Genomic DNA, 25,377 nt, shown 5'->3' with positions numbered 1-25,377 from the left:
GATTTTGATTACACGAGGATTTCTCTAAGTCTGTCAAACTTGGTTATGGTAATTAAGAAATTAAGAAAGAATCGCAAATAACTTTACTTACTTTTTCTTCTTATTCTAAAAATATTAGTCTGATGACAAAAGAACTACTGACTTTAAACCATTAGACATAAGTACGCGTACGTTTTAATTTGTTTAAAGCAACGAAAAACAACGTACAACTCTTACTCTTTCGTCAAACTGAACAAGAACCATGTGTTTGTGTGGCACAACGGGATTGGTAAAATAAGATGGAAGAAAACGTTCATATTGGTCCGCGTTGGCAAATCAAAACCAATAATCCGTTATTCGCCCCTCCATCCCCATTATAATATAAAGTATTTCAAAGAATTTTCTGGCTTCGCAATTTTTTTTTTTTTTTTTTTTTAAATGTTAAATTTAATCTTTCATCTCTTGAATATTTGATACAATTATAATAACAAAAAGTAAAAGGGAATGATAAAGAATTATGTAATAAATAATTACAACTACAATTTATTTAAAAAATCAAAGTATACAGTCGTGCAGTTTTACATCAATAAATGCTAAACTTAGTATAAATTATGTTAGTATTTGCAACAAAAATAATCTTTGTATATAGATATTTATTAAAAGTCAAAATCTTATCAAATTTTAGTTTAATTGTTTACCTTGTATTTTATAATAAGAAAGCTATCACAAAAATATTATAATTTTATTAAGCAACCTACATGACAAATATGTAACTGTAAAATAGTGTTAATTATTTGAATTTAAAACAATTCACTATGAATGAGTAATACAAGTAAGCATTTAAACAACTACATTTATGTAAATAAAAGCAAGAATAGTTATATAATTTTACAATGAACTAATGCAATTTGTTCATAATACAATGTATAATTATTTGTTCTTCAATAAAAAGTGTTCCATTTTAAAATCCAGTAGAACCAAAAATTTTTACACAAATATGTAAAGATGTTTGTAATATACAAACATTGAGTAATTTTATATCTCTTCTAGTCGTCCAAATTTATAAGTAAGGGATCCCAGAAAGATAAATATATTTTGTAGAAAAAGTCCTACACCAGGCCAATGATGCTGAGCTCCTGAAAAATCAACTTAATGAAACTAAAATAATGACAATCATTAGCACAGAATTATGTAAGATATATAAACCTGCAGCTACAAAGTTTGCAAATAAAATCCAACAAGCTGCAATAACTGCAGCAAATCCTATTACAAATCCAATAAATAACCAACTTTTTGCACCTCTTGTTCCAAGATAACCACCATTAGGTACATCACCTTTGATTTGAGCATTTGTTACAGAATTTATCCTGAATCAAATAAATCATAACTTTTAATCATTACACAATAGAAATATAATCATTAACTTACATGAATAATGATATAGTTCCAAATATTCCACATATATGATATGCTTTTGCCATTTCATCAGGATACTTAGCATGGGCATCAATGATAAACCACCATCCTATAAAAAACTGGAATTGCAAAACATAATCATTATTGTATTATATTTTATTTTTACAAATCATTAAAATTGCAATAAAAAGTATATACTTTATTTATCTTATTCATTTTTATATTAAAATACACATATCTCACAGAAAAAGAATAAAAATTATACTACTGTAGTATCACAATTTGATATGTTTTATGAACAATTACATCGCAAATATATTGTTATTTACTGTCAGTTTCATTTAGAATAATGTAAATTGTAATGTTTACCAAAGATCCGGCGGACATAGAGACTATTACATTTCGTTTGTTGCCTATTTCGAACCACGCACATGTTGAGTTTTGTAGACTTTCCAAAAGAGACATCATCTTTCAAAATTCACAATAAAATAGTTTAGAAATTGAATATTGTAATTAAATGGCTAACCTAAATAAGAAACAACAATCACCAAATTATCACGCAAGGATGTATAATGTACACCTATGGAACTATTGTCCATGAAAATGATTCATAAGATTGTAAACTTCCTATAATTTAAAGAATCTCCCCTGCTCTGATAATTACCTATGATGTAGCATTGTAAAGTATTTTATAAATAACTTGTACACATTTTTTTAAGCAAAACTATTTTATTAAAAAGATTAATAATAACCTAAGAAAAACAGCTTTTAGTTTTTAATATAGTGTAATAATTCTAGTAATATTTTATTTAGTTACAATTTAAAAGTGGTACAATTTATAAGAATAAGTAAATAGATTAGCACGTGTACAATTGTAAACTGTCATCAAAAGAAATGCCTTACTAATTTTTATTTTATAATACAGATAAGTTGATCAAACGTTACCTAAAAAAATGACAGATTTAGGTTTCGTAAAAAAATGCGAATCTTGGCAATTAGAAAGTAGATTCTTTCCAAGTAAAGTCGGCGGTAAACCAGCATGGCTTGATTTAAAAAATATACCCGGAGAGAAGTATCTTCAGTGTGAATATTGTAAAGAACCTTGTATCTTTTTATGTCAAATTTATGCACCATATGAAAACAGTGAAGATGCTTTTCATAGAACGATCTTTCTTTTTATATGTAAAAAAGTAGAATGCTCTCAATTGAATAAAAACGGAAATTTAAAAGTTTTCCGTTCTCAGTTACCAAGGATAAATGAATTTTATCCATCAGACCCGCCTATAGAACAAAATGATTGGAGAACTGATATTAGTATGTACTTTAAGAGATTGATTTAAATTTTTACATTGTTTATCTAAACTATTCCAATACTTTATGAAGCAACAAGAAAAAACAACTTAAATGATTTTAGGTGTAAATCAATGGGTGAAAACTTGTTATATTTGTGGAATATTAGCACCAAAACATTGTTCTATATGTAAAATAGTAAATTACTGTTGTCGTGCTCATCAAATTTATGATTGGAAACATGGGCATAAAGAAATTTGTGGTAACAATCAAAAAGTAATGAAAATGACTAAATTTTTGTTACCAGAATATGAAATAGTAATAGAAGAGGAAGATAAAGAAGATATAGACAATACAGATGATTTAATTAAAGAAGAAGAAGAAATGAAAAAATATAAAACAATGGTAGAAAAAGGTGAAGCAGGAACATTTCCACATGAAAATGTACAAGATTTAGTTTCAAGTATGGCTAATCAACATGTAGATGAAACATTTTTTACATTTCTTTCAACTATAGATAGATATCGAGATCAAATATTAAGGTTCAGATTTTTTATACTGTTTTTTTTGCTTTATTAAATAAGTAAAATCACTTTAATATGATAGATTTTATATTTCCAGATATGACAGAGGAGGTCATGTTTTATATATTTCAGATGAAAATAAAATTTTTGAAATACCAAGATGTCCAGAATGTAATGGGGAAAGACAATTTGAATTTCAGGTGAAGTAAAAGTTTTGTATGTCTATTAACAGATGTTACATATACAATTAATGAGATTATCCTTTATAGGTCATGCCTCAATTGTTAAATTTCTTAGACTTTGAAAATGCATTAAAATCTATTGACTGGGGTATTTTAGCAGTATTCACTTGCATAAGATCGTGTGTACCTAAAAATGGATACAGCATGGAATATGTATGGAAACAGGATATTGTAGAAAGTAATCTTAGTGATGCTTTAAAAGAATAATATATATTGTAGTATAAGAATAATAAATGTTTGTAATTTCTAATTAAAATTTTATTGTAATATAAAAAATATGATATTTTATAACAATTTTAATTATTCGAAATAAAGTATATGATGATTCAGATAATACGAATTTTATTTATACAATTTAAAGATCCTGTAGTACATTATAAGTATAATTAATGAAAAACAAAATAAACAACATCTCTTAAAATTAAGTCAATGCTCTGCATTATTTATCCATATTAAACATCTTATAGAAAAAATACTAATTAGTAATTAAATAATATTACAAAATATAAGTTCCCTTGAATGATTATTAACAGTTGTAGCACTATATTAAAAAATATTGAATAAATAATAGCTTCTTCTGATAATATAGTTATATAAAATATATTTTACTTCTTTTATTATGTTCACTGAGCTTTGTATTGTCGACTTTTTCTTTAATTTGTTTATATAAGTAGCATAATAACTATTTCAATCATAAAATTGTAGTATATAATTTAGTGGCCTTGTGTTATGTTTCTAAATGATATGGTTTCCATAAATCTAAGTAGTTTTTCCTCTACTGTCCCTGCTCTAGCCAATTATATAAAAGTTGAGTCAGGGCATAGCATCAGATCTGACAATGCTGATAACAATGCAAAATATACATTATCTGTTTGTTAATACTAATAATTTTTTTTAAATTTTATCAAATATTATATATTACATAATATTGCAAATTTGATAACTACAAAACTTATTAATTAATTTTTTATTATGATCAAGTCTATAAAAATCATATAAAATAGTTCAATGATAACAGTAACATTTTTGAAATCTCCGATTTATTAAACAAAATTTCTAGAGTATTCTAACAGATGTCAACTTCTAAAATATTACATTTTTTTTATAATGAATTTAATAAAAAGTAACTATTTTACAATAAAAATTTAATATATTATAAGAGTAATAGCTATACAATCATACGAAATTTTTTTATTTTTATGGATGATGATCATAATTAATACAAATTAACCATTAAATACTATGCCATACAGAAAAAAAAAAAACTTCATATTTATTTTGTGATTTGAAATATTCGTTTTAACAAAATTTTCTTCATTTAATCTATCTACCAATCATAACAATGATTATTATAACACTATTCTGCGACGTTAAAATGTATTACATTTGAAAGCCTTATATCATTTAAAATAAATATTAATACTTATCTGAATAAATAATAATTGTAAAATGAAAGTAAAAGGAACGAAATAATTCTTTTTGATATGTTGTCTGAAAAAGATATTCGAATAAACGACACAAGGGTATAGTTTGAATAAACTATACTGATTAACGTAGTTCAATTGAGTACCTCTATACGGAAGTGACAGGAATTGCGATTGGTAGGGTAGCGTTATTTTATTACGTGTCATGTACGTAAATCTGCTTTTCTCGATTGCTTGAGAATTCCAAAACAGGCTTTGGAAGTTTTTTAATATCTGATTGTCTTAACTATTAAAGGTATTAAGATTTATATTCTTATTTGTTTGCAGTTCAGTATACAAATTATTTTCGTTTATTATAAAGCGCGTGTATGTTAATAGTATTTAAAATTGTCATAAACATATGCAACATAAATGCACTGGATTTGCTTTGATATTTTTATATTTTAAAAAATAAATTTGATTAAGATTGAAGTAACAAGTATTCGATTTACGATTTACCAACATTTGTGGTAATGTATTAATAATAATTTTAACATCTTGACTCAAATGGTTGAAAGTTATATATTAATTTACTTCAATAATTTTTAAAAAATGTCTAGAAATCTTTATTGTTATTATTTTTCCATAATTTTATAATCTACAACTATGTTGCTTCTACATTAACTAATTTAAACAAAAATGTAATAAGTTTGTTTTAATATATATTATTAACATGAATATTTTATTTGTAGCAAGAAGATGCGCCAACTGAAGGGAAAGACAAAAGAAACAAATAAACAGAAGAAAGAAAGAAAAAAGGAATTTCTAGAGAACAAACAACGTGTTTTTACAGTTGTGTTACCAACCATTGCTGCAACATTTGTTGTAATAGCAGCATATGTTTATGTTAATACCCGTCCAAAAGTTGTTGAGTATTAATTGGCGTGTGTTCATTATTGACCATTAAAACACAATATACAATGTATTTCAAGAATGCTTGGACAGTTCCTTGATACATTTGTACAATTAAATTATACAAAGAATTATTTAAATAAGACAGCAGATTTAAATGTCTGCACATATGGCACTTCATTCCTATCATTCAATAATCAAATACAAACATTATGCATTAAATGTATAACATTTACAAATATTTTTCATGCTAAATGTTACACGATATTGGGATATATACATATTCCACTTAAGGGAATATAAGTAAGGTTTTTATTATATAAGAAGAAAACTTGTACTATTATTAAAAAATCTCTATGTCAAAGTAGATAGCTTTTAAATTTTTATGTTAAATTCCAGTTTATTACGTTTTTCAAATTTTATGAAATGATTATCAATCTTATTAGAAAATTGTTCTGAGATGATTCCAAGGACATTACTGCATTTTTAATATAATACATCATTTTTCTACATGAATTATTTTACATGTCATTATGAAATCTTTAGTGGTTTCACTATTCTTTAAATTAAAGATAGAAAGCATTGTTTTATAAAATATTTGCATAATAAATATGGAAATAAAGTAATTTGAACGTATAATTGTTATTTACAAAAGTATTTTCTTGCATTGCAATTTTTTTTCGATTACATAAATTATAAATTTTCAGTTTAGTATACACTTTCTTTTTTAATTCATAAGGATTTTATAAATTACGCACAGACACACATACACATATATGTGACAATTTGTTACTATTTAATAAACTCTAATTGTTTGATTTCAAATTATAAAAAAATTGAGAACCACTGAGTTAGTCATATTACACATACACCAATAGGAAGTTGACACGTATATCGATGTATACACGTGTATTGAACTTTCAGCTTCTATTTCTTTGCAATTTTTAAAGTTTTATTAGTGTCCTAAAAATGAAAGAAAATTTCGTTTATTTCACATTTATGATTTCATTTGTAATATTTGTATTTTGGACAAATTCTGTAAAAGGTATTTCAATATATGTTGTATTTTCTATGAAATGTCAAAATTAAGGATTATCTAATTTGAGATATCGCTAATGTTTTAATTATAGTTAATAAATTGTTATATCTTGTATCTTATAAAATACTCATGTTTTATTGTTCTAAAGCATTTTATTAAAATCGATAGTATTTTTTTGCTAACCTATTTTTTCTTATCAAGTAAAAAGTTGAAATTTTACTTTGTACCTTTCATATTAATAATTCGTACAAAGTATTTGTATAATTTCATTATACATTGTTTTGAAAAAAAAATTATAGTTGTAAAATTTCTGAATAAGAATAATGTTTTGTTATCAAATTTCTAAATATTTTCAGCTAAAGGAACACAACATGTAACATGTGGTTCTGTCTTAAAATTAATGAATGTAAATTATAAAGTAAGATTACATTCCCATGACATAAAATATGGGAGTGGTAGTGGCCAACAATCAGTAACAGGGACTACAGCGAAAGAAGATGGAAATTCTTATTGGCTTGTAAAGGCTGGAACAAAGAATCAGTGTACTAGAGGGTACGTAACTGACGACATTAATAATATAATTTATTTTTTGATGTTAATAATAATTTTTAATAGTGCTCCAATTGAATGTGGAAATATTATAAGACTAGAACATATAGCAACAAAAAAAAATCTCCATTCCCATCGTGTTGTTTCAATACTTAGTGGTAAACAAGAAATATCTGCTTATGGTAATCATAAGGGAGAAGGTGATGATGGTGATAATTGGCTTTTGAAATGTGATAGTGACTTTTGGAGAAGAAATGAAACTATTATGTTAAAACATGTAGATACAGACACGTAAGTTTCTTATATTTTTGTATGATATATAAGAAAGAATTTTTTAAATATTTAGAAATTCTTTTATTTTACAGATATTTAGCAGTAAGTGGAATAACTTATAATAATCCCATTAGCGGTCAGATTGAAGTGGTAGGTGATTATTATTCTAATTCTCCTCATGTTCAATGGATAACAACAGAAGGAATATTTATTCATCCTAACGATTTCGAAGCCCAACATCATGCACATACAGAACTGTAAAATAAAATTTTTAGTTAGATACAAAATTTGTTATGGTAATAGTTAAAAGTAATTCTATTATAAATTAAAAATAAGTAAGAATATTACATTAATTTATCGTTAAATTTCATCACAAATTAGTACCTATTATTCTACATTTTTGTAAAGGAAAATTTTTCTTAACAATATACTAAATAATTTTATGTTGCCAAAAATTTATTGTTACCCCTATTTTCATGATATATATAAAAGCTAAATAAAATAAGTAATCACAATTATTTTTATTGTAATCTTTATTATACATGTATTTGTAGTAATAGAAAATTATTTCATCACACTATATGTATGAAGACTAAAATATGGTTTGTGCGAATGTATAAACATGTAAATGTATTAAATATATGTGATATTTATTACAATATAATACAATTTACAATAACTGAGGAATGTGTATTTCATTTTATATATACACATTTCTGTAAAAAATGCATAAACATATTTTTGTGTTTATTTGTTTAGCAGGTATTTCCATTATTTATTATATTTGTTTTAATTCATATTTGCCATTAAGATCTCTAGTTCCTATAAGACCATTATAGGGGAAAATAATATTTGAAAGGCCATAGCTTCCAAAAATTTCTTTCAGTGTTTGTTTTCCTGTTATATTTGCGTATCGTTGTTTACCTGTCATACAACTATGCAATTTCCATGTTGTATACACTAAAGAAATACATAAAATAGAAAGTAATATATCAAACATTGTTACAAGCAGTATGTAAGTATTTTCTTTTGAATGTAGTAATCTAACGAGAGCAATAGGAAAACAGAAATTCAAAAATATGTTGAAGGAATCTGTATCTGTTCTTATTACACGATTAATATTCTCATACAAGTAAGGTCCAAGAGTACATAATGAGTATATACATGTTAATGATGTATAAAAACAAAATAAAATGAAATTTCCAATATTTTGTCTCAATATACAAGCACCTAAAAAAAAACAGTGGTGATCACGAAAATGGAAACATTTTTTGCAAAAAATGCAGTGCTGTGTTGGTTTATATGTATAATTTATACATTTTTCACAATACCAATATTTATATTCAGCATTGTTTTCTGTGTTATTATATACTAATAATTTCTTTCCTACTATTTTAACTTCCATAATTGTTGCATTATAACTTATAGCATATATTGAATACCAATTTAAATATACTTGAATACAAAAAAATATGAATACTGGTGTAAGCTTTTCATTAATATATGTTGTTAGAATAATAACAACTATACTATACAGCAATGCAATAAACGGACAAATTTTTACAATAATTTGAGGAAATACTTTCATATTTTCTAATTGTAATATCTTTTATAGCATAAATTTAAATAAAATTTAATTAATTTCAAATTGAATACAGAATGTTGTTTTTCTTCTCTGCTTCTTCTTCTTCACTGTTCTCAATATTAATTTATTATAATTGTATCAGTATATTCTTTTTATTTCCTGCAAGAGGAAACATATTACGAAGATTTTTCTAATTAGTTTTCAGCTGTTTTTGAGTTCAAGCAATAAAATAAAATATAAGTTTTAATATTAATCTTACAAGAAAGAAAAATTAGTTTGATAATGTAATTCGATACATATATTAATTTATTGTTTAAGAAATATATTATGACATATTTCTAATTTGTAACTATTAATAACTTTGTAGAGGTTATTCATTGATCTTGATTATAACCTCTTCAATTTAATTGCAAATATTTCAACAAATAGCAATTACCTTTTTTTAATAAATAAAATTTGTTATGTAATAACATATTTGATATTAGGATTGTACGGTTGTTTCTATTTTTTTACATATTCAGTAACTCTACTTTGATTTGTAAGACTATAGAAACTAATGCTCAAGAAGAATAGAGCATAGTAGGGAAGAACTTGTAGGATAGAAATTATTTAAAATTATTAAATTTTTTATCGAGGTAGTGAGAAGGTGAATATAACTATAAAAAAATATAAAAGGAAAACTTTTATTATATATTGCTTTTATTAAAAAATTGGTTGTACTTAAACACTGGTATTAATATATTAGTATGTGATCAATAAATAACAATATTTTACAAAAACAATTATTTTTATTTGTATATTTGTATACATTAAATATGATTTGATAAAACAGTAGATTCACTATGTAATTTACTAAAATTTTTGTATAAAGTTTAACTTTCTGCAGGTTACTAATTATACAAATTTTTGAAAACATTTTAGAATACAATAACATAATATAAAAATGAGATTAAATTATAAACATTTTTTAATAAAATGGGTGATTTTAAAAATAAAGGTTTAATGAATTTTGTGATATATAAAGATATTTAGTAACGAAACATTTTTTTCTAATACATATATCACATATCAAATAGATTCCTTTTCATTGAGATTTTTATACACATTTATACATCTTAAAATTGTACATTTAATTTTTATTATGCTTAAACTTTGTACAATGTTCTCATCGAATAATCAAAGTACTTTTACTATGCTATCTTACAAAATCATTTTTCTTAATTTTTTTTTCCATTAAAAAAGAAATTAACTTCTATAAACTAGAAAAGCTAGAAAATATTAATGAATGGTTTTAATATATAAAAAGAAATTTGAAAGATATCAATAATTATGTACACTTCAGTTACATTACTGATTTTATAATTTAGTTCTATTATATGTACACTCTATCTTTTTTGTTTACATATAAAATAGTTTATGAATTGTGCAGAATTAATTCACGTTTACCCGTTTTGTACCTTGTTAAAAATCAAGAATAGCTAAATGTGTATGATAGTTACTGCAAAGACTATCGTTTTGTAATACAATCTAAAACTTCATTTCTTAAAGATTATCCATGTTGTACTTGTAAAACTATATAAACATATAATATGGATTTTATAAGTTATGAAAATATACTACTATAATCAAATGCTTGTACAACCAGAACTTGAAACCTTCAACTTAATGTAATAATAGGCCATTTAAGTTCATAATCTTTGTTCATTATTTTTTAATAATGATGATGTATTTACAACTTCACGAAAGTTCACCAATGGGCGCATTTTGTAACCACAAATCATGTATAAAATTATATAAATCATCACTAACAGCCACCTGCATAAATCACCATAATAATTTCTAATTGTTTTACATAAATATCTTATAATTCTAAATATTTATTGAAACTTACTTTATATGGTGTAGGATTTAAATTTCTTTTGTGATCATTCCTGAGTGTTTTTAAGGACTCTTGAACTCTATTTCGTATTTCTTGTAATGTAGGCAATGGTTGGCATAATTTACCATTTTTCCAATATACCTAAATGTTAATAAAAAATATTTTAAATTATTAAATATATACAACGTAATATTTAATTAGTTTACCTTATGTAATGGTTCCACTCGTGATGGAATTACATAAGCTCTTTTTGACTCTTGAAAAGGATGCCTGCAGAGAACTTTGTGTTTTACTTGTGGAATTTCTTCTGTTGATCTTTGTAACAGATCAATCAAAGCATATCCATCTGCTCCATATAATCTGAATGCATTTTTCTTTCCTGGTATTGTTACTTTATCAACTTCTTGGCTGAGTTTGATCCTAGGTTGACAATTAATTTCAACCATTTTATAAACACAGCCTAATGCTGGTTGCCTTTGACACGTTACCAAATGAGTTCCAATTCCAAAGCAATCGATCTTATGACTCTATAAAAACAACATCCTTTACAAAAAGTAAACAAATTTATTATAAAGAGAAACTAAATTTCTTTCACATTATTTGTCTACCTGTTCATTTAAACTTAGAATGGTCTCTTCATTAATATCATTTGACGCACAGATTGTTAATTTCGCAAACCACGGCATATCGTATTTGATGGCAATTCTTTCAAAAATATCTCTTGCAGTATTGCTTAGATACGCTAAATCGCCGCTGTCAATTCTTATACCAATTGCTTTGTAACCCAGGTCATTTAAAGCCAGTGCCACTGCACAAAAGTTTAGAAGACCACTCCTGAGTACAAAATTTACTTATAAATTATACATAGATGTAACAAGATGGAACATCGTTATCAATTATACATGCATTTACACAGTATTATCGCAGAGTTTGAAACATAATGCATGTTTCTACATTATTAATTTATTTTTTATGAAAAATATACACACACTAAAGATTCTCCAAAATACTGAAATCTATTGTTACTATTAATACTATAAAGCATGAAATATGTATAATCATTAATTAGATGAAATATATGATACCACTAATGATTTTATATCTAAATTATAACTAATGTATATAGGACATGTGAATAAAATGTAAATTGCTACACTACATGCAAGTTATCAATTTTAAGAATATATTGATTATGATACAATGGAAAAAACTTTGTGTAAATAGAATAATTCTTTTATTTCTATTAACACATTTTTAAATTATCTATATATTTCTATGATTTTTAAGATATTAACAGACAAAGTTCTTAGAGTCGATGTTATTATATTATTAATACGATATCAGATAGTTAATGATTATTTTTTTACATGGCTGAATTGGGAAGGGTACTATATAAGGTCGCAATGTCTCATACAAGATTTTGTACAATTTTTTGAAATGTAACTCACGATTTCCTAGATCCTTTACTATCGTTATATGTAAAGAAATGAAGCAACGACTTATAGATTTGCCCGCTTTACAGAATGATGTAATTTCTTATAAATCAATTAAACTAAGTAAAATAATACTATATTTAAAATATCATGAAGTGTTATTTTATATGTTGTTATTACAACATAAGTAATAGTTAAATACAATAATTTAAAATCTAACAAAATAAACATTAAATCAAAATTTTAGTAACGTATATTTATTATTTATGAAAATAGTTGAGTGATTAACTGTATTTGGTAAATGAAAAAACATGATGATTTATCCTGCAAAGCAGACAAAGAGGATAATATCGTACCTCACATAGAGCTCACCCAATTCGCCTTGACTTAAAAAGCCATTCTTGTGATGCGAAGTTGATTCTGATATAATCGGATTGTTTCTGACACCATTTTGGGCATGTGTATTGGACCCATTTGTTAGATGTTTATTGTTTACATTTAGGCTGGCTATACATGCCTGTCTCTTGGCGGAGGCTTCAATACTATAAACACACTCCTGTTAGGCTACAGTGTGTATATGTTTCATCATGCCTGCTTTGTGAATTTGCAATTAGGATTACTAATGAATATATTAAACCCAATTAAATATATTTTCAGTTAAAAGTAAAATTAATGATACAACATTACCAGTGTTTCTTGAACATATTTTTAGTATTTTACAAAAAGTTTAATAAAATTTAGTACTAAAAATTTTTAATTATCTCTTAAAATGAAATTAAATTTTAAATCGTGATTATCTCAGAACTTGTAGAAACAATTAATGAATTTCTATATAGTATGTATTTAATTTTAAATATACATATTTGTATTAAGTATTTTGCATTATCTATTTCTTTTCACTACTTTATACTCATGCAAATGGGAAGAATACAGATATTTATATTCGAAGTAAACACTATAAGCTTGCAATTAATAAAAGATTTTGCAAATAAATTAATATTAAATAAAGAATATTGCTCAATACATTAATATAGCCAATATAAAAACATAACTTTATAATGTACCTTAAATAGAACTCTGAATATATGCATGCAAATAATTAGATATACATACACACGTTATACCTATATGTAAAAGATTAAAAAAATATCTATTCCAATATATCAAATGTACAACAGAAAAATTCAATACACATTAAAAAAAAAATAAAAATAGGAATAAAATATAGATAAAATAAGCAAAATGTCATACCTTTTCACATCATATGTGTCTACAAGAGCAATAAATCGTTGTGGGAAAGCTATGGCATAACTAATTAAAGCAGCTAATTCTCCACTAGAAGCCTCAGAAACTAATGTTCCTACATCAGCTGCAATGGAATTTTGATATTTGTAAGCTAATTCTAAAAGATCATAAACTTTTCCTGTTTCTTTATGTGCCAAAGTCTGAAAAAAGTTATAAAATATTAAAATGAAATTTTTATTGAATCAAGTTAATTAAGATACTGACTTACTTTTTCTTGCAAATCATCGATACCAGTAAAAGATGTGATATACGAATGTGCATGTGTTCCACTTACAGGAATATTATAAAGCTTTCCTGCTAAGACATTACTTGTACCATCAAAACCACCTAAAAAAATATTTTTTACTTTTTTTTTAATTAAGAAACAAGATGGAAAATTTTTATATTTAATATATTTATATTTTAATATATTTTTTTATATTTAATATACAAATACGTATTTCAATATAAATCTTTTTAAAATATAAAATATAATTGTATAATGTAAATATACTTAAATTTAATTACATTATTTATTCATCATTAAGTTATATATCATCAAGATGGTATAAAGTATTACAGAATGGTACTGTTTATTGATTATAATTTAAAAAATTGTAAAATAAATAATATTTGAAAATAAAAATATAAATTTTGTAAGTATATATAAATATCACTATTATATTTAGTGAATCATATAATAAAAGTAATATGGTAAATAGTTATTATATATTGTATAAGGAATGAATTTATTGATGAGTTATTAAGTATTCAATCGATAAAACAAGTATCAGGAAATAAAGATACAAAAAATATTTACCAATATAGCTATATTTAGAGGCACTTAAACCACCATCAGGACCCTGTGCTCTTCGAAGTCCAAATTCTAACAATGTTATATTTTTCCCAGCAACCATACGATATCTGGCTGCATTAGTAGCCATTAAACTTGCATAGTTAACTAATGTTAACAGTGTTGTTTCCAAAAGTTGTACCATTATTAATGGACCTTCTACTCTTAGTAATGGTATTCTGCATAACATATCAATTTGTATTGAGGTTTTAACTTATTAAGATTTGATGTTTCATCAAATATGTAATGTTGATAAGCATTTGAACGTTAACTCTAACTGCTGTCTTAAGAGCAAGAAAAAGTTTCCTAAACGATGACAATGATGATGATGATTAACGTAACTAAATATTATTTGCATGATGCATGCAATTTCCAAAGAATTTTTACTAACCTTGGGAAAGCAACTGAACCCTCTTCCATAGCAGATATTGTTACATCTTTTGGAGTCAAGTTTTCCAAATATTCAAAAAACCTTTGATCAACTGATGAAAGCATTGTAGACTTTAAGTATTTAATATCTGTGTAAATTAACATTTTAATAACAAATCTCAAAATGTAAACAATCTTTTATGTTTGTAAATTCAAGTTATTTAGATAATATACTATTTGAAAGTAGATACATACCACTAGAAGAATAACGAAATTTCTCTAAAAATTTAATACATTCTTCCAACCCAGCAAAAATAGTAAATTCTCCTTGAAAAGGATTTTTACGAAAATATAAATCAAATACAGCATGATCATTCATTTTCTCACTTTTCCAATAGGCATATGCCATTGTAATTTGGTATAAATCTACAATTATGAAACCAATATAAATCTAGATATCATATAAATGATATTTAAATTTTTCTTTGACATTTTTACGTATATTTTTAAATTTATATAATTTACAAATTATATATAATAACAAATTTTAACTTTAATTATAAATTTTTTCTTCAATAACAAAACAATTATTTATGTACAAATCCATATTAAATACATTAATTTCAATAAATTTAATTTATTGAAAAAAATAAAAAGCCGAAAATTTAAAAATATTTGACTGAAAATTATAATGTTCAATTCATGTAGATAATATTTTGAAACATCACGTGTTACATCATTACTTAATATATCTATTAAGAAAATGATAAGATAAAGTAAACCCGCGTGTTTGAGGTTACTTCCTTTAACATTATTTCTTCAATTAATAAGAATTGCATGTAAGTACATATTGTAAGTACCTGTTAAAAGTGGTTGCACGACACAATTTTGACGTGAATGACACCATGATTTATTCTCGTTGTCTGACATTTTTCTTTAAAATTCTAGTAGTCCAACTTAAGATACTGTGATCGACAGAAAAGAAAAAAAAAACAATTGTAAGGTATGTTTCCCTCCAATAGCGATGAATGTTACACCAGTCACTGAACGACAAACGGTCAAGCACTGTTACCGACGAACTAGCATGTTTCGACAGTACACTTCGTATTATAACGTCTTCGCGTATAATCAGAATCGATAGGAACGTTTGAAGGACGTTATGAAAGACTTGTTATTCTGCCATTTCCGCCAATAGTAAAAGTTTTCCTTAAGAAATTATTAGGAATTATTTGTCATTTTAGTTCGTGCACGTAAATGCGCAGAAATTACCATGAATTAATTCTGCGCCATGATTGAATTCTTTTTTTTTCATTCCCTCTTCTCTATGAAAGTACATTATGATCATTCTGTTGATCAAAGATAGAATGAAATCTATTTTGAAACAAGAAAAGGATATAAAACTGAGACATGATATATAAATCATTTCATTTAATTTACTTTAGATATATAGATTAGTAATTACTTATTTAAAATGTGTAGTAATTCCGTACAAGTTAAATATATATTTGATGGTCTGATTTAACCGCTTTACGAAACTATTAAAGTCAGTACAATACCATCAAGGGTCATGATGTAACTTAATGCTAAATTAATATGAATTATGAAATATATTCGTTAGATATATTTTTTAATTTATTATACACATAATAATGTATATATACAGAATATTGAACATGCGATAGTCTTGTCAATTAGAAATACCCCTACATACAACGATGAAAAATAGTTTAAACATTTTTTTCATTTCTAACCTTGTGTGATCTTGAACATCTTAGTATACTATATGATTGAGTTTGTCTTAATATTCGTTTTCATATAATATAAACAATTATATAGACTATAGAAATCGAAGATCACTCGTTTCTTGAAAATTATGGTAAATATAAAAAATTGGTACACATTATTGTTATAGAAAGCACTAAAACTTTTTTTCCTTTCACATTTTCAATATGCTTATTATTTTTTAGAAAAATGTTGGCTAATATTTCCGTGAACATTCTGTATACATTCAACATAATAATATAATGAAATTCATGTACAATAAATTTTAAATTGCGCAATTATAACATATAACATTTATTTCTGTTTAACGGTGTTACTAAATAATAGCACTAAAAGTGTAAAAACAAAATAGTAACAATAGAAGTACATTAACATTAACAGTAATAATTATATATCGTTATATTAATTATCGTGATTATACTGATATTTACAAATGAAATATAAAGAATAACTTCACGTTTTAGCCTTAAGTGATTGATTTTAAGTACATATTCATATATCTAAAAAGGAATGGAGTGGTTCTAGATTATTATTTAAAATTTTTGTTTCGACGAAGCGTCGTAATCTTGTAGGCTAAATGCATTATAATTTTCAACACTGCTCTAACTAGATAAGATTGCAAAACGAACTATATCGTTTTCATATAAGTATAAAAAGGAGAGGCCCACTTATTTAATTTTTCTTGTTTGAATGTGATTTTCCCAACATTTGTTACGTCTTCTTCTCGTTTCGAAGATAGAATCGCTTCTAATGGTGTCATGTCACGGGAAGTACAATTATAGCACAGCTTCGTGGTGATTGGGGCACTCTTCGATTAAACACGTACGTATCGTTAGGGGCAACATGTCCGTATATGATGACCTTGCCATAATGATACAACATTGCAGCTGTTCATTCTTCGACAGAAAAGTTCTATTTAAACACAGAAAGTTATCGTGTAACTTTGAAACAAACGCTTCGTTCGCGTGCAATGTTGCACGTTATAAAACAACTTCAAACTTGGATTCCTTCCGTATCCATTAATTTAATTGCACGTTAACTTTTACCGCATTATTAGCGCAATATAGTGTATCGTATTCGAGGTATGAATTATAACCTATATCCAATCACATAACTTTAATATTTATGCAATACCAGATATCAGACGAACATACATCATTTTTCGACTCTATCAGTGTTCTTTACCAAGAGAAAAAGATTTGTCCGTAAAAAGGTCATATTTCTGAGCATAAAACTTGTTTGTTATTCCTCTTCTGATAAATTTGTTGACTGTTAACAAATTTGAAAATTAAATCGTATAAAGTGATGAAAGATTGACACAATGTTTTGATAAATTAATGGAAATTATACATTCTCCGTTGGATTATGTAATTTCAGTGTACGTAATAAATCTCCTGAAAAATGATAACGATGTTACATTAAATGGCACCATCGCAGAAAAGACAAATAAAAAAATTGTAATATTTTTATTGTACTGCATTAAGTATATACGTAGCTTTGTGACATTAATCCTTTACTTCTTACATTTTATACATAATCGATCAGTTAGGAAAGCTTAACAGTTACATATCGATAGACGATAATCATTAATTATAAAAAATCTATCTTTACATTTCCATCTCTCCACTGAATTGAAGACAAACTAAACAAATTCGATCTAATTGATTTAACTTGTGTATTATTGCACATTCCATATCGTATATGATGCAATCGTTATTTCTGTTTCTCTTATCTGTGTAAATACTCTAATTTATTGACTTTAATCCTAATTTGTCTGTTTTTCTGTCTCCCACTGTTTACTTTTCCAGGGAAATATGATTTTTCATTGTTAAGATTATATCATAGCTCACTTTCGATTTTGTAATTTGTACTCGATTATCACTGGATGACAGAGAAGAGAAATTAACGGCTAATTCGAATGCTGACTCATATTTCATATTCTTATGTATGTAAGTACATGCATATATACAGGGTATTCCACCTAGCAGAACGCTGGAGGTTAATGAATATCATTTTGAACACTTTTTAAAATAAATTTTCCTTTATTGATATTTCTCTCACCGTTATTTCGCAATTTGCATCAATTGCTCAACTTAGGACAATAGTTCCTCTGAACTAAACAATATTATCCTTTCAAATCTCTTTGTATCATAAAAAGCCAGCGAGCTCTTCGGACGCTGATACGTTTCACGATGCAAACATCGATACAATTGATGGGTTTAAGCAACTTATAAATGATTCAGTCATCGACACTATTATCGTAGCTATTACTGTCTCTTAATTTCTCGGTATCATAATAATAATCTCAGTACTTAGTATTAATGAATACTAACTTTCACTTCTTCATTAACCATTTTTCTATCCACTTACTTTGATTTTTTAATTTATTTCTTTTCAAAATTAATATACTTCTTATTATTAATAATAATATCTATATTTTAGACACTTATATCGTGAAAAACAATAATTTTTTATTGTCAAGATTCAGATTAACTTTCATGCAATCATATACGAAAACTAATGTGTCCGGAGATATATTCGATATTCGAAGTAAGAGTAATACCTCTACAGAACAACGTAATTCACTATTATAGTTCGACTAAAAAGTCGTTCGATATACTTGGTTTTCGCGGGAAATACAAAATAAGATACGAAAAGATTGAAACAGTTTTATGAAATGAATTTTGTTTGGGATATTAAATAAGGTAGTTGTTACTAAACAACATGACAAATGTATTAGAATGAAAGAATGAACTCTGAAGCAAATTTTTTTATACAATCACTTTATTAAGTGTCACAATTGATATTATCGATAACTCATACCGCGAATCTACGTTTAATTATTCAGTATTTGTCTGCCGGAATACACTACATTAGTTTACTGTGTTACTGGCACTTCTGAGATATTGTTTAATTGCTAATTTAAACGCTAGTCGCTTTTGTGTTACGTGGACTTTAGAAAAATACTCAATTTTGACTCCCTACAGCAAGAGCTGAGCAAATTTATTTAAAAGTATAGTAATATTAGTTAATATAAATTTTTTGAAATTTATTAACGTAATATATAAACATAAATTAATATCAATAATTATAACATTTTCTGGAAGCAATGTATTTGGCAGTATTGGGGCTAGAACGAAATACGGAAGTAAGTAAGTAGATAATTTGCTCATTTCTGCTTTAATAACTAGGTGAAAAAATTGAGCCTTGAAAGCGAGACCGTGAGCGATCCGTTTTCATTTTTTTTTTCTATCAAAAATTGATTATTTTCACGGATATATAATTACCCAATAATCTTCGTCTATTCAACTACATAAGTGGCAAGCGTTTGCGAAAATTGAATTGCAAAATATACGATTGTATCTCTAAATAAGCTAGGGTGCATCGAAGCTTCCGCGTTATTAAATATTTTTTATATGTAAAACGAAAAAGTACTTAAAATATTTTAAGAAATGCTTTAAAAAATAATTTTTAATTGAAATTAAATGCACGAGATGGCGAAAAGTATCAAAGTTTGTCTTAAACTGAATTCAATATATTAATTATAATATAATTCCACTCTTCCTTGGTCCATTTCTTTTTCGTTAAAGCGAAAGCTTGGTCACCCTACTACGCTAATGTAGTAACGCGATTACACACGATTTTCTTTCTGTCCGTAACTACTACTCATTAATTATGCAATGATCGTCGTACATTTTTTTGTGATTGTTCATTATCGAACATCCCCCTTTTTGGACTATCTAGCATGTGTGCGAATGTATATGGTATATATGGAAGCAGAGGCTATAATCCTCTACGTTTACATGACTTCTCCTCTAAAAACTCCTTACCTAAAATTCCCTAAAAGCTACTCAGACTTTAGTTAACATTTACTTCTCTTTAATCGTTAAAAGAATAACATTATAATCGTTTGTAACATCAGCTACAGCTTCTACGTTATTCATTATACTTAATACTGCATTCTGAATAAACTAGACTCATCTTTCGCCACATACAGCCATTGATATCGTATACTAATATCTTACGTTTACGCATTACTCTAATTTGACACAGAATTTCGTATACAGTCTTAACGTTATTTAATGATGATGTTGTTCATGTATTGTGCTGAAAATATGCCTCGAACTACAAAATTTTCTACTTTTTCCTTTTGAAGAATGCTTTCTTTTCCCGTTCTTTCCTTTTTTCTTCTTTGGTCATTTTTTTAAATATTTTGTCGTAAATATAAATGTTTTATCAAATATTGTTAAACAGTTCTTTGTATGGACAAAATAACGTTTTTTTTTTCTTTTTTCTTTTTTTTTAGAACCTTTGTCACCATTCAAATCCATTTACGTTATTAGTAAAAATGAAATGAAATCGCTCTTCTGATGACACAACAATCGTAAAATAAGTATCAAATAATTTCAACGTTCAACACTTTGTACCTTTCGTCTTCTGAAAAAATACTAAGTACATGTTGCTTAAAAATATCACATACAATATACAGAGTACCCGTTCAAGATTTCAAAAAACATTATAAATGCCTTATTTGTATTTAAATATAAAAAAAAATTATACTTCGTCAAAGATCAAATTTTGAGCGTATGGAAATAAATAGTTTCATTACTATTATCTTTTTATATCTACAATATTTAATGTATATATTACTTAACCCATCGAATATGATTAAATTTTTTAATATACCGCCGAATTATAAAAAATCACAGTTACCTTATATTTACTAATTTTATTTTTACTAGTAAGTTTTTAACACAAATTATGAGAAATGCGATTTAATCTTAATTTTAAAGTTTAATGTTTTACAGTAATCATTAGCGATGGGTCAATTTCTAAGTTGACGATTATTCAAATAATACTGCATCTTGATTGAATAATTCGATATTACGATATTACATCTTTAACAATGGTCACATAAAATAAAATTTTATATTACGTATAATTTTCGAACCACATTATCGTAAAATCGTTCTTAAGAAATGGTAGTAAGGACGATCTAAATATAATTTCTACTCTTACAGATGAAGAAGAAAATGTATACAAGTTAAATATAGATAAACGAGTAAAAAATACAAATTTCTTATTTTAACTAGAGAGTTTAAAACCTATCGTTATTATCACTTGTACTATATATGAGTCAATAAATAATAATCACTAAAGTTATCAACAACAATGGAAGTATATCAAGTTCAATAACATTGATAAGATAAAAAATTAAGAAAAATATATATATTTGTTTGTTTCTATTTTATGTAAAGAAGATCTACTTACGCCATAAGAACAAACAACTAAGTGCTTGTCAATAATAATAAGTATCTAATACTAAGTTCAAACAATTCAATTAAAGTATACAAAATTTCCGTTGCTTCTTGAATTAGCACCATTAATATTCAGAACTAAAGCTCATTTTCTTCGTTATAATAGCTAATACACATCGATGCGACAATATCGTAAATTATTACATTTTTTCTAAAACCATTCTTCGTATTGGCTACCCATGGTTCATCTCATTAAATCTGCTGCTCTTTGTCTGTCTCGATGCACTTCTCGGGGATGCATTCTTTTGCGATGCGAGAAACAATTCCCTGAACTCGCAAAAGCTTTTGGACAATATGGACATTGATAAGGCCTTGCACCTGTATGTTGATTTATGTGAAATTTTAAATCTTGATTTCTCTTAAAAGTTTTATCACAAAGAGGACACGCGTGAGGCCTCAAATCCGAATGCGTTATACTGTGAGCCCTTAATGTAGAATTTGTTGGATAAACTCTCCCACATACATTGCATGGAAATTGTATTCCACCATGGTACTCTTTATGTCTAAATAAATTTGACTGTGTTTTAAAGCTAAAACAAGATAAATAATTGTATTAATAGTTACTTAGCAGGTACTCAAGTAAATATAACTGTTCATACTTACATTCTACCACATATGTCACAACCATATTTTCCTTTAGGCCGATGAGTTTCCAAATGTACTTTTAGATTTCCCTTAGTAGAAATTTTTTTACTACAAACTGGACAGATAAAATTGCCAGATGAATTGTTGTCTGAATTCATATGAAGTACACCATTAGTAGAATAAACTTGCTGAGATCTTAAAATAGGCTTTCCATCAAGTCGTTTATCTTTAGGCAAATGAGACCACAAATGATTTTGTAGACCAATTTGAGATATGAAAGATCGAGCACATATTGTACATTCATGAGGTTTTGTTGTATTAGAAATAGTTTCTTCTGTATCTTCTTGTGATTTAGTATTGTTTTCTTCTTTCTTCTCCTTTTTTTCTTCATCATTTCTGTAGAAAATAAATACTATTTAATGAATATATAATCATATATATTAAAAATGTTATAAATTCTAATATAAATATTCTTACTTATTTGTTAGTGGTAGTGGCTCTGGAGAGTTCATTCTTGTTATTATTTCTTCTGTGTCGGAAGCTTCTGAAGTTTCTGATGCTGAATGCTCCATGCCATACTGTAAGAATAACATTGGATCCACTTTGACTTCCATTTCTTCCATACTTGGAGTATGACATTTATCTTCTTGTGACATTAATTCTGATGGTCCCAAAGGTTCACCTTCAGCTAAAATTTCTATTGCTCCCTAAAAGATAATGTATGTTAAATAAATATACACAATACAATTTAGGACATAATTATAACATAGCAATGATTATAATATACTTTTGTTAATATTGTATGCAACAGTCCTCTATCCTCTATCCTCTTTGTAATATTTTGCATATCTTTAATACTTTCTCTTTCTGCATCCAGTGTATTTATGTTATCAGTATTATATAATTGTGATTTTAACTTCTCCTGTGTCCTATATGCCATCATGGCAAATCGATGAATATTTTCTAATCTTTTGATGCACGTAACACACACCATTTTTGATAATTTATCTTCTGAGGATACCTATAACAAAATATAGAATTGATAAAAGATTGATTTGAAATGAGAATAAAAATGAAAGTAGACAAAAATTAAATATAAAAAATATAGTAATTAAAAATGTTGCAGTTATATAAGTAAAAGCATTAAAAATTAAAATACAATAGGAAAAGTTAATATTTAATGTTTCTCTATATCTTGTCAAAAAATTAAAAAAAAAAAATGCAAAGGAAATTGTTTTAATAAAAATTTATAATAAAATGATTATAAATAATTTATAAAATTAATGTACTTTATTTATTTTCTTATCAAACTAATAATTCTATATAATTTTTTTTAGTAAAAAATAACCTTACTTTTATATAAATAATTATTTTTATTTAAATCGTGAAAGTTTTTTTAAATTCAAATCGTATTAAATCTTTAATGTATAATCTTGTTTTAAAAAACGCTACGCGCTATTTATGAGTTATCTTATGGATAGAATTATATTTATAGATGCGCTAACATCTATATAGCGCATATAGCATACTTATTGTAATCAATAAAATGCTAATTTTTAACACTTCTGTATTCCCATCAAAATGGATTCTTCCATCTTACTATTTGTAGATATTTGATTATTCCAAAGTAAATATATACACATAAGTATTAATTACGTGAATTTCCACCTTAATTTACATAAATACATAAAATATTTTTTTTTAAATAAGGTTCATTTTTAACTAAAGGTGAATTAACGATCGAATTTTTTATTAATTATTGTAATTAATAAATAATGTTTATGTAAACTAATTAAAACAAATGCATTATTTTTAATATTTTATTTTCCCAAAATGATATTATATTTCGAATTTGTATTGGCGCGTGGCACTATGAAAGATTTCAAAGTTCAGTAGTAATTCTCAAATTTTAGAGACAAATGTAGATGTATTTCTTCACATGTATAGAAAACGGAGTACAGGTGGGGTAGAGCGCGAAACATTGATAACAGGGTACCAAGTGGAGTTTTCGAAAAAAATTCGCACACACGTTAGTTTAACTGTGTATATGTGTGGGCGCGCATACAATAGCGATCCCGCTAATTCACATGAAGTAGAAAAAGACTTACCAAGATATACAGATATTTTCGTATTTTGGTCTGCAGGTAGTGCCGTCTACCATCCTCTGCGAAAATGTGAACCCCGTCGTTTCTTGGTATGTCACTAGCACAAATTCGGCAGTGGATCTCGTCCTCCCGATCGCGTTCGAAATCGCGACCCGCCGTACCCATTTCAAAAAGAAAGAAAAAGAATGACGAGATATCACCACGTTAAAGAAATGTTTTTTTCACTATTTATATATACAAGCACGTTTTAAAAATGATTTATATTAAATGATTTCACGCGGCGCCGTTTCACGATGTTAAATTCATTGCTTATTATTATTTTCCCTCCCTTTCGTTATCTTAGCACCTTGATGAAAAACGTCGGAAATGTCCGATATAAAACTTTCAGCAATGCATCTTTACGATGTGCCAACGTGTCTGAGAGGGTTGATTATTCTAACGATTTTTTTTACTTATGTGTCTCCCGGATTGGGTGAGATTACTCCAGCACAACGTTGACGCTTTAAAAACGACGTCGGCGCCGGGCGTCGGCGTCTCTCCCGAAACGAGTGCTCAAT

General features: G+C 26.3%; 6 protein-coding genes across 8 annotated transcripts; 2 read left to right on the top strand and 4 right to left on the bottom strand.

Moving 5' to 3' along the window:
• Window positions 1-1,014: 1,014 nt before the first annotated feature.
• On the bottom strand, window positions 1,015-2,082 carry LOC108556024 (transmembrane protein 50A). 2 transcript variants are annotated; one of them, XM_017911934.1, is made up of 5 exons: window positions 2,060-2,082; window positions 1,765-1,863; window positions 1,408-1,514; window positions 1,186-1,346; window positions 1,015-1,115 (listed from the first exon to the last, which is right to left on the bottom strand). In XM_017911934.1, exons 2-5 carry the CDS (start codon window positions 1,861-1,863, stop codon window positions 1,015-1,017), a joined length of 468 nt encoding a protein of 155 aa, XP_017767423.1. In that variant the 5' UTR covers window positions 2,060-2,082. The 2 variants fall into 2 exon arrangements, with proteins under 2 accessions (XP_017767423.1, XP_017767422.1); XM_017911933.1 differs by lacking the exon at window positions 2,060-2,082 and adding an exon at window positions 1,944-2,028.
• Window positions 2,083-2,274: 192 nt separating this feature from the next.
• Window positions 2,275-3,658, top strand: Zfrp8 (Zinc finger protein RP-8). The gene is made up of 4 exons (XM_017911842.1): window positions 2,275-2,709; window positions 2,810-3,227; window positions 3,307-3,409; window positions 3,479-3,658. The coding sequence occupies exons 1-4, from the start codon at window positions 2,349-2,351 to the stop codon at window positions 3,656-3,658; spliced, it is 1,062 nt and encodes a 353-aa protein (XP_017767331.1). The 5' UTR covers window positions 2,275-2,348.
• A 3,020-nt stretch (window positions 3,659-6,678) lies between these two features.
• On the top strand, window positions 6,679-7,888 carry LOC108555997 (stromal cell-derived factor 2-like protein 1). The gene is made up of 4 exons (XM_017911898.1): window positions 6,679-6,811; window positions 7,162-7,357; window positions 7,421-7,645; window positions 7,720-7,888. The coding sequence occupies exons 1-4, from the start codon at window positions 6,736-6,738 to the stop codon at window positions 7,886-7,888; spliced, it is 666 nt and encodes a 221-aa protein (XP_017767387.1). The 5' UTR covers window positions 6,679-6,735.
• Window positions 7,889-8,392: 504 nt separating this feature from the next.
• On the bottom strand, window positions 8,393-9,215 carry LOC108555996 (palmitoyltransferase ZDHHC22). The gene has a single exon (XM_017911897.1). The coding sequence runs from the start codon at window positions 9,213-9,215 to the stop codon at window positions 8,406-8,408; it is 810 nt and encodes a 269-aa protein (XP_017767386.1). The 3' UTR covers window positions 8,393-8,405.
• Window positions 9,216-10,894: 1,679 nt separating this feature from the next.
• Window positions 10,895-16,174, bottom strand: Naprt (nicotinate phosphoribosyltransferase). 2 transcript variants are annotated; one of them, XM_017912047.1, is made up of 11 exons: window positions 15,891-16,174; window positions 15,286-15,456; window positions 15,053-15,179; window positions 14,629-14,840; window positions 14,038-14,156; window positions 13,776-13,969; window positions 12,881-13,066; window positions 11,700-11,925; window positions 11,298-11,618; window positions 11,104-11,232; window positions 10,895-11,027 (listed from the first exon to the last, which is right to left on the bottom strand). In XM_017912047.1, the coding sequence occupies exons 1-11, from the start codon at window positions 15,958-15,960 to the stop codon at window positions 10,950-10,952; spliced, it is 1,833 nt and encodes a 610-aa protein (XP_017767536.1). In that variant the 5' UTR covers window positions 15,961-16,174; the 3' UTR covers window positions 10,895-10,949. The 2 variants fall into 2 exon arrangements, with proteins under 2 accessions (XP_017767536.1, XP_017767538.1); XM_017912049.1 differs by lacking the exon at window positions 12,881-13,066.
• Window positions 16,175-22,314: 6,140 nt separating this feature from the next.
• LOC108556098 (putative zinc finger protein 724) lies at window positions 22,315-25,313 on the bottom strand. The gene is made up of 5 exons (XM_017912050.1): window positions 24,824-25,313; window positions 23,503-23,736; window positions 23,193-23,422; window positions 22,734-23,111; window positions 22,315-22,660 (listed from the first exon to the last, which is right to left on the bottom strand). Exons 1-5 carry the CDS (start codon window positions 24,983-24,985, stop codon window positions 22,315-22,317), a joined length of 1,350 nt encoding a protein of 449 aa, XP_017767539.1. The 5' UTR covers window positions 24,986-25,313.
• Between the last annotated feature and the right edge of the window lie 64 nt (window positions 25,314-25,377).

The sequence above is a fragment of the Eufriesea mexicana genome, unplaced genomic scaffold (assembly GCF_001483705.2).
Source record: "Eufriesea mexicana isolate 0111107269 unplaced genomic scaffold, ASM148370v2 scaffold294, whole genome shotgun sequence".
Taxonomy (NCBI): domain Eukaryota; kingdom Metazoa; phylum Arthropoda; class Insecta; order Hymenoptera; family Apidae; genus Eufriesea; species Eufriesea mexicana.
Note: the sequence above shows the minus strand (reverse complement) of the source record. Positions and strands in the feature narration are given on the sequence as shown.